The 10,171-nt window shown below is 32.3% G+C and overlaps 1 protein-coding gene across 2 annotated transcripts; it reads left to right on the forward strand.

The window, feature by feature from the left end:
* The first annotated feature begins 2,911 nt into the window (after nucleotides 1-2,911).
* On the forward strand, nucleotides 2,912-5,863 carry LOC114716432 (60S ribosomal protein L3-like). 2 transcript variants are annotated; one of them, XM_028901438.1, is made up of 6 exons: nucleotides 2,912-2,978; nucleotides 3,350-3,446; nucleotides 3,642-3,752; nucleotides 4,460-4,764; nucleotides 4,901-5,310; nucleotides 5,410-5,863. In XM_028901438.1, exons 1-6 carry the CDS (start codon nucleotides 2,913-2,915, stop codon nucleotides 5,666-5,668), a joined length of 1,248 nt encoding a protein of 415 aa, XP_028757271.1. In that variant the 5' UTR covers nucleotide 2,912; the 3' UTR covers nucleotides 5,669-5,863. The 2 variants fall into 2 exon arrangements, with proteins under 2 accessions (XP_028757271.1, XP_028757272.1); XM_028901439.1 differs by having other exon boundaries at nucleotides 2,961-2,973.
* Nucleotides 5,864-10,171: the final 4,308 nt, after the last annotated feature.

Genomic DNA, 10,171 nt, shown 5'->3' on the forward strand with positions numbered 1-10,171 from the left:
AATGATAAAGCATCACAGACTCATCAGATCTAAATGGTTTAGATTTAGTTTTTTTTAACAAAAATAATTATTCTAATGGGTATAAAATAAAAAATAAAGATAATTTCTTGACTATCATTTTTTAAAAATATTTTTTAAAAAATAATTAATTAAAAATATCAAATTTGGACCGTCCAAATTTACTTGTAAAATGACCAACAAGGATATGAATTTTATTAAATAATATATATAATTTATTCCCTCTCATCTACTATGCTCTCTTGTTATATTTCTCCATACATGTTCTTTTATTCTTTTTCTAATTTATTATAAGGCATACTCACCTTGTCTTATTTATGAGGCACTTTTAACATACTTTACACATATCAAGAAAAATCTTAAACTATATTAACTATTCTTTAAAATATAACTATTTTCCGACTTTATTTATATTTAATATATACACTTCGAAAAATAATCATTTATACTGTAGAAAGTAAATGACAAAATAAAATATATATACTAAAAATTTAATGAGGTGATATATAAATAAGACCAAGAAAAACATTTTTTTCTGACTTGTATAATTTAAAATAAAAAAAATATATTTATAACTTATTTATTATTTTCAATTAATTTTAACTAATTTTTTGTTATTAGTAAATTAATTATTAAAAGCTTATAATAAAAATTAGAGGGAGTAATAAATTCCTTAAAGGTGGAACCCAACTCCTTTTTAACTTCTCTCTCCACCTTTTAACACTCTTCACGAGCTCTAATTTTTTTCTCTTTCCACGGTTGAAAAATCATAAGTGAGCAGATTTTTACTTATGACTTACCGTGGTGTTTGATGTAAAAGCACAATTTCTTTGTTGCCAATACAAACAATGAAATTTCATCAATTGCACGGTTTGTCATTTGAACTACACGATTACCCACCAAAACGCCCTCATTAATAAGCCTTTTATAGCTAACACGAGTTTAAAAATGAGTTAACATGATTTTATAAGTTAGAAATGTATAAACAGAAAATTTGAATGATCAAGTTCGATCGGAGAATATCATTCTTTCTTTTTCTATACATGCTACATAGTAACCATTCTTGTCAAGACCTAATAACTTAATTTACCATTTCAATTAATTATAATGTCTTAAAATTACTTCCTAGCTTAATTGATTTTTTTCCAATTAAAGGGATAGACATTGTTGTTAAACTCATGAGTTGCCTCTTCAAATTTGATATTTTTGTTCTATCTAACAAAATAATGTTAACTTACTCATAAATTCGTGCTAGCTATAAACTTGGCTAAACTCATTAGTTAATTCTCCGAGTTTATCATTTTTACGAGTTAAGTGAGTCAAACATGTGCGGGACATAATTAGAGTTGCATAATTTCCAGGAGGGCCCAACTCAGCAACCTTGGACATGGACACTAATGCCTTGGTATCATGAGTAGGGGTGAACTCATGATTTCTTCTCGTAAGAATTGTCTCATGTTATTAGGTTATAATGTCATTAATATTGTAATTGAGTTCCATTTAATGATTTTAAATTTAGTACTGTCTCCGGTCCTTAATATAAAAACTTGTTAACTAATTTGAGTAGATTAAAAAAAAATTAGTTAAATTAATTATTTGTAATAAATAGATGTTATTTTTCCTAAAATATTTTTGCTAATTAAGTGTCATTTAATGAAATATTTAACATGCACAATTACGATAAGAACTATTTTAAAAAAATAGATAAATATAAGAGACAAAGTGGATTAAGGGTCTTATATTTATGATCAAATTGAAAGTCAAATTAGCTCTTATATTAAGAACATGAGGCAGGATTTGTCTTATTTTAATGCTTATTTTATTTCAACAATCTTTGTATTTATTGGAATTTTTATATAATATTTTAGTATTCAGTATTATTAGATTAAGTTTTAGTATTGCCAAGCTTAATCAATATAACTGGTGTATTTTTATTCATAACAAGTGTTCTATTGAAATTTTTTTTTTTGCCTTATGAACAATCAATTTTTATTTGCTTAAATCAAAAAACAATTTTAAAAAACATTTTCATGTAAATTAAAATAAAACTCTTTTCACATATTTTGTATACTATAAGATTACTTTTATAACTATGGTTTGGTTTCTACTAAAACATTTCCTAAATATAAGATAGAATGTTGCATGAAATAAGGCGCCTCGTTTTAGAGCAGATGGTGCTGAAGGGAGGCCCGTACATGAAGAAGAAATCAAAGCAAAAACATTAACACACATTTTTATCAAAATGTTATAGGTGCGAGTATGGATTCAGTCTAGTTAAAGGAATTAGTCTCTCACAATATGATAAATTGATATTCAAATTCCTGTTAAGAGATATGTTCATATTTAGTCTCCAACAATACTTCAAATAAGATAGTCTTCAACAAAAGAATATCTGCACCTAGAAAATTTTTTTGCGGGCTTTGGTTTGTATATTTGTTTTGATCTTTCTTAAATGTTGATAATAGATAATAAAAAAAATTAAAATTAAGGTAAATAAAAGACGCAGTTTTTACTCTATTTTCTTTCTACTTTTCTCTCCAATAAGCACCTGATAAGATTTTCGTTCAATTTTTTTTTGCCATCGGTAAGATTTTTGTTGTATATTGTAACTGTATAATGTATTTGCAGAAAAGTTTTTTGGCCGAGAGTTTTTTATTTTTATTTTTTTATATAAGGAGGAATGTATTAATCATCTATGTACAGACAGTTTATTTTTATTCATATAAATAATTGAACTATAATCCCATCTAAGCCCCAATTATTTGCGTATTACATACTACATACCCTACTATACAGAGATAGCAGGGGTATTTTTTTTTTTTTTAAAAATACTAGGAGTATTTTCGTAAATTGATTTTTCACTCTTTCCTGTGATGATAATACTATATAAGCGCATGCTAGGGTTTAATGAGGCTTCGCTCTGGGTCGCCACTTCGCCGCAGAACAACTTCAGGAGTCAGGTCCTTCTTCCTTCGCTCTCCCCTCATTGCTTCTCTCCTTCCTCTATTCATGTTTACAAGTGTTTCGTTGTGCTTAGAATCTACTATTTCTTATCACTAGCTTCCTGATCACGCGTTGAACCTGCGCACATTATCCATTTCAATGAGTATTCATTTCTTGTGTTTTTTTAATGTCGTTCTGAATTCTTCTTTTCTTTCACATTTTCTGCTATTAGTGTGCTTTATATATCTTTGTATTTATTTTGTCGTCAGTTATTGTATTTTCTCGTTGCTAATGTGATTGCGACGCCCAGATTAGTGATACTCTACTGTCAGTATAGCTTTTATGATCTGATTTTCTTAACTGGATGAATGGTTGTTCTTCAACACAGGAGGGGAGAAGGATGTCGCACAGGAAGTTCGAACACCCCAGGCATGGTTCTCTGGGATTTCTCCCCAGGAAACGTGCTGCTCGTCACAGGGGAAAAGGTATCAGTTTATTGTATAACAATTGTTCTATACTGTAATAGCCTTATAATGTTGTTTTTTAGTTTATTATTCTTACGGTGATGCAAAATAACAGTACTATCATGGAATTGGGTTGAGTGTTCTGAGCTTCCAATCAGTCAAGTAGGTGTTTTCTTTTTTGACATTTTGATTTTGATTGGTTTCTTACTGTTTCAGTGAAGGCGTTCCCCAAGGATGACCCAAGCAAGCCACCCAAGCTTACTGCCTTCATGGGTTACAAGGCAGGCATGACTCACATTGTTAGAGAGGTGGAGAAACCAGGGTCAAGTGAGTCATTTTTTTTTGTTTGTTTATTTCATCAGTTGATATCTCTTCTTCATTAGTAGTTTTGGTTTGTACATTGAGTTATCAGCAGGTATCTAGCTATTTTTCTTTGGTGTTAAGTATCTAGCTATTTACTATTATGTTTTCACGATAATCTGAATCAGGGTCACATATTTCCAGGTGCTTTCTTTCAGTACACTGAATGCTATTGTATCAAGCAGTTCTAAGGCTCATTATGTCATTTGGCCCTGAAATGAGAAATGTTATCAAACATGATTTCATTCATCATTGTAATTTCGTATCTTGACTTCATATTCAATCATTGTTTCATTGTTCCATAAGGACAAAGTTCATCCTTCAAAGTTCATATCATTCGAGTGAAGTTTGACTTTTGAGGATGCTAGTTTTTGGAAACACACTTGTACGTGTAGCACCTATTTTCTCTTTTCCGTGAGCTCCACTGAAACTGATGCCCATGAGTTTGTGAAATCATCGGATGGATTTAAAAGTGCATTGTTAGTTTTTATTCAACCTCAGCTTTGATTTACATGCGTTTTCTGCATTTGATTATCTGCCTAATTATCTTTGGTTTTTCGTTTTTCTTTTTCTAGTTTTTTAAAAATGAAGTTGTCGCCTTCTCTTTACTGCCAGAGATAATTATTATATTCCCCAGCCTGGTTTTCTAATCTGATTATTTTTCATTGTATCAGAACTCCACAAGAAGGAAACCTGCGAACCAGTTACAATTATTGAGACACCACCCATGGTTATTGTTGGAGTTGTGGGTTATGTGAAAACTCCTCGTGGTCTGCGGACATTGGGCACTGTATGGGCTCAGCATTTGAGTGAGGATGTGAAGCGAAGGTTCTATAAGAATTGGTGCAAGTCCAAGAAGAAGGCTTTCACAAAGTACTCCAAGCAGTTTGAATCTGAAGAAGGGAAGAAAAGCATTCAGGCTCAGCTTGAGAAAATGAAGAAGTATGCATCGGTCGTTCGCGTTTTGGCTCACACCCAGGTATAACTTGCTTATCTTAGTACTCATTTGAATGTATTATTTTGATGCGAATTCTTGATTCTAAAGACGAATCTCATGTTTTTGCCTTCAAGGCTTCCAAACTCACGTATTACTTTGGTGGGTTGGTTTCTTCCAGATTAGGAAAATGAAAGGGTTGAAGCAGAAGAAAGCACACCTCATGGAGATTCAGGTCAATGGTGGTACAATTGCACAGAAGGTGGACTACGCTTACAATTTCTTTGAGAAGCAGGTTCCTGTTGATGCTGTGTTCCAGAAGGATGAGATGATTGATCTCATTGGTGTCACAAAGGGTAAAGGGTATGAAGGTGTTGTCACTCGTTGGGGTGTGACCCGGCTTCCCCGCAAGACTCACAGGGGTCTGAGGAAAGTTGCTTGTATTGGTGCCTGGCATCCTGCCAGAGTTTCTTTCACGGTTGCCAGAGCTGGTCAGAATGGATACCACCACCGCACAGAGTTGAACAAGAAGGTTTACAAGCTTGGCAAAGCAGGAGACGAGTCCCACGTGGCTATTACTGATTTTGACAGGTGAGTTGCTTTCTTAATATTGACATTGCTACATGCAGTTAACATGCTTGTAATGTGAGCTTTAACTTTAATTTATATGACTTGATTTCTGACATCTAGGACTGAGAAGGACATAACACCAATGGGTGGCTTCCCTCACTATGGTATTGTGAAGGATGACTATGTGATGATCAAGGGGTGCTGTGTTGGTCCCAAGAAGAGGGTTATCACATTGCGCCAATCCCTCCTTAAGCAGACTTCTCGTGTTGCTCTGGAGGAGATCAAGCTCAAGTTTATTGACACATCATCCAAGTTTGGCCATGGTCGCTTCCAGACAACACAGGAGAAGCAAAAGTTCTTTGGTCGTCTCAAGGCATAATTATGCATAGTGCAATGAATTTTGCTGCAGCTTTATAGTAAAATTAATTGAAGTTAGACTTCAATGTTTTGTGTCGTTGAGATTTTCTTTTATTTGGTTCAATCTTGTTTACACAGATTATTTATTTTGCTCGGGCGCGTCAAATTTTCTTGTGTCAATGGGAAGTTGCTCAATTTTTCTTGTTTTTGGGCTTAATTTTGACTCTTGCGGACAATTCTGATGACTTCGGGCCAAAACCCTCTTGGTTTGCAAGTGGTCTCGAGATGTGCAGCTGTAATTTGGGCTGTGCATAGAGATATACTAGAGGCAACTTGGTCGTGCTAATTGGTAATTGGGCATTTTCAATGAAAAGAAAAAAACCCTTTTAATGTGCCCTAACTGTGAGTAGTTTTATTACAGGTTATTTATGTATGTCTCTGCTAGTTATAAATATTGCCCAGAAGCTTGTGGTTGCTTTGTCAGCGAAGCATGGCAAGGAAAACTCTTTCGGCCGAAATAGCGGGTTGAACTCTGGTAGCATTGCTTGACTCTTAAGAAAAAACCTAAAAACACAAAGCGGGAAGGTCTAAAAGGAATATGTAATGGCAGCAGGATAAATGATTTTTTGGGATGTAAGAATTTTGTCTCAATTTGTGTAAGAATATACTCTTTTGGTTGTAAATACAAGATTTATTTTGTAATTTATATTACAAAATAAATTTTATATTTAGAACTTACAAAATGAGTTTTATATTTAGGATTGGAGGAAGTATAGTTTTTTAAAGTAATTATGGGGGTTGCCAAACTCTTGAGGAAACAAAAAGCGGGAAAGAAGCGGAACAAAGAATGAAGGTTTCCAGGACTTCAAACGACGTTTCCATGAATTCTGATGAGAAAGATGTGAAAGAAGAAACGAATAAATATGGATACGGTATAGCTAGTTTTTCTTTTTAAAAAGATATAGACAATTTTATTGAGATAACATAAATTACCATAACTCCTTTGTTACCAACAAATTTAGCCTTCATCGTAAATATATGAGGATTTAATTTGGAGCTTTTGAGCTCGCCGCCAAGAAAAATAACCAAGGTATTAAAAATCAGACTGGTCAATAAACGGTCAAGATAATGCGTTAAGGGTTAGTGAGTTAGATCGGGATTAAACCCGAGTTAGACTAGTCATAAGCAGGTTGCTTCATGTCACATCTTACTTATTTACCCAAATTTTTATCAAGTGGGAGCATTTAGAAAGAATTTTGAATTTTTAAATTTATTTTCTCATGTTACTATTCATTGTAACATTAATTTCTTAAAATTTTGAAAATTCATAACTGATTCTAGAAAAATTAAAGTTAGATGGTTCCAAGTCCAACTTGAAGCTTGCAATGAGTTCTTTAAAGGGGGGGGGAACAATTAGAGTATGAATCCAACTCATGTATGCTCAGTTTTAACATCAAGATGTATTGTTTATTTGATTATTTCTTTAATTTTCTAGAATTTATACTCACTTTTAGAAGGGCATAATTTTTTGTACAAAACTCTAAATTTTATGAAATATCACTCATTTTAAAATTAAAAATATGATATATTAGATTGTTAAATTTCAGATCTAAGCTCCATCAATGGCTCAAATTTTAGTATGGTCAAATTTTATCCTTAATTTGGTCAACTTTCATCCTTTTCATGTGAAACTTGCCAAAATAAACCATAACCATCCCAAATATGATTTAGCCACATCTCATAGCATATAGCAAGTAATTCTTCATAATATACAATCCTTAAAGGTCATCTTATTACAAAGTTTCCACATAAAATCTAACATAATTCCATAATAATTCTCCTTCATGAAGACAACACCTCTTTGCCTTTGGTCACACCACTTGAAGGTCATATTGGTGTTGTTTAAATATAGAGAGGAATGGGATTTCATGAGAATCTTAGTAGCAAATGAATTACAATAATAATGTCAAACAAGTAAGGTATATTACAAACAAGTTCATAAACATTTATTCACTTTTATGCTATGCAAATATTATTCCAATCGATTCAAAATCAATATGTTAATACATATTGTCAAGGCATACAATGCAATTAACCAACATGTCAACATCATCAAGTAATTTCAAATACAACGTGGCATATCTTCAAAGAATCATATTATGTAACAATCAAGTTAACATTAAAATTGTAAATTCTATGTTACTTCTTTCTAACTCAAGATTTTCAGCCTCTTTGATGCCTTTGGGGTTCCTTCTTGTTTTCTTGCTCAATGCCTATCAATTCATGCATAAACATATGCAATATCATCAATCATTACATATAACATACCATGAGGAATCAATATAACTATATAACCCTCTTTGTTTTTTTTAACCTTTTGACTTTAATTTCCATCTTTGTTTGACAAGTCTTAACTACCATTCCTATACAATTTTTCATACAGAATCCAAATATCAACTTGGTTTTATCAAAATCAAACTCTTTCTTATTACAACAAACTTAGCTGAATTGTATGTAGTTTAGGGTTAGAATTTTCTTTTTGATTCAAAATGGTTTCAAACACTTTCTTTTGACATATTCCCACACAAAAACACATTCTAAACTCATTGAAATTATCAAATTAAACTAAAACAACTTTTAACCCCATGAACCAAACTTGGACGAATTGTTACAATAATTAGGGAACTTATGATTTCTTCCAAAAATAAATCCAAACATCAACCAAGCAAGTTATTCCAAACCTTAAATCTGGTTTCTATCATTCTCTAATCATTATTCAATGTTTCAAAATTTGAAGAGCATAATACCTTGGAATTTTGTCACCGAATTCCCCTTGAAACAAGTTAGAAGTAGAGCCAAATTAAAGCTTTAACATACCTCGATTGATCTTCGATTCTTGCTTGATAATTTTTGGCCAATCTCAACATGAAATCAACTCTCCAAGGTCAGTTTTTCTGCAGAAAAATCTCTCCCCTTCAAGTGCCCAAAATAACTGAAATTGAAGTTATAAGAGGAGGTATTTATAGACTTCAATTTGGCCTCCTCTTCCTTCCAAGTATCCCTTAAAAATTTGGAGGAATAAGGCCATGTGTACACCTTAAGAAGCTGCAGAAAATTAGGAGTGTACAAGTGACCCATGTGCCATTATGATTTGGATAAAACCAAGTGATATTTTGCATTATTTTAGTTTATAATCCTGTGGATCACTTAGACCACAAATTTACTGTTTATTTCTGGCCCAAAATAATTTTCAATGGGCTGGAGAAAGAGGGAAGGATATTTCCTTTCATCTTCAAACATTTTTCTATCTGATTTTGCCGTATTGACTAAAATTCCTATCTAATTTTTAATAATATTTATAAACCTCTAAAAATTCATTTATGTGCATCTAAAATCATATTTTAATATAGGAAGCTCCTCTGAATTTTTTTAGAATTTATCTCAACTTATAACTATTTATTTTGAATTTTCTCTAAAATCAAGTTTTACCAATGAGATTTCGGTAATTAATATTCTAAAATTAATCCTTTCACTTTCAGGGCCTGAAAATAATTTTATAAACTCAAATAAATTCTCAAATAATTTTTTCATATTTTTTCTAGAATTATTGGATTTTTTACATATTTAAAATAATTATTTCTAGCTAATTTTTTACTGTTTTTTTCCAAGAAAAACATCTGTTTACAAAATTTTTTGAAGTAATTTATTTTTAGGCCATTTCCACCTCTAGGGCCTTATATAAGGTTTCAAACCTTCTAATTTATCTTTTTACTATTTTCAGGAATTTTTTTTTGAAAATTTTCTCTAATTTTTTTATTTTGCTCTTCTTGGATCGATAATTTAAAAAATAGCAGTCTGAATAAGAGTCATATCTCAACTCAAAATTTGTTTCGGCTCTAAGTGTATTTTACTATTTGATTCTCTGTCTAATTTATTATTCACATTCCCAGGGTTATAATTGGTGGGATGTGACACTTCACCCTATTGTTGATGGAATGATTGATCTTCCCTTTCAGATGTGAATGAGAACATGTTATAACATGCTCTTATGTTTGAATGAAACCTCTTTCACTCAGACTCATATTTGTTGAAAAATAATTTCTTAAGCGTATCAGGAGGGCTTTTAAATTTGGGCACACTTGTACCTTGCCCTGGGTATAGCATATTAAGTATAGAGGCCTTTCATTGATTGGTGTGCTCTTTTTTTTTTTTGGAGATTACAAGGCAAGCTAAGCTTGAAAAGAAAAGAGTCAACATAGTAAACTAGAAGCAAAACTCGCTAACGTCTAAGCTAGGGGAGTTTGGCGATTGTCCTGCAAATCCTCCAAGAATGTTTCCCAGCATCCTGCTGGAACCTCCGGAATAAGAGTTAGCTCTTCAGCATTTGATTGTCCTTCTCTAGCTAGAAAATCGGCGCACTTGATAGCGCCTCTACACGTATGACGCAATTCAGTCTGCCCATGTTGAAACAGGAGGGTTCTTACCTCACGGATAATACTACCCAAAGGGTGGTCAGGTGCATTGT

The sequence above is a fragment of the Neltuma alba genome, unplaced genomic scaffold (genome assembly GCF_004799145.2).
Source record: "Neltuma alba isolate B1F8T4 unplaced genomic scaffold, ASM479914v2 tig00011656_pilon, whole genome shotgun sequence".
In the NCBI taxonomy this organism is placed as follows: Eukaryota; Viridiplantae; Streptophyta; class Magnoliopsida; order Fabales; family Fabaceae; genus Neltuma; species Neltuma alba.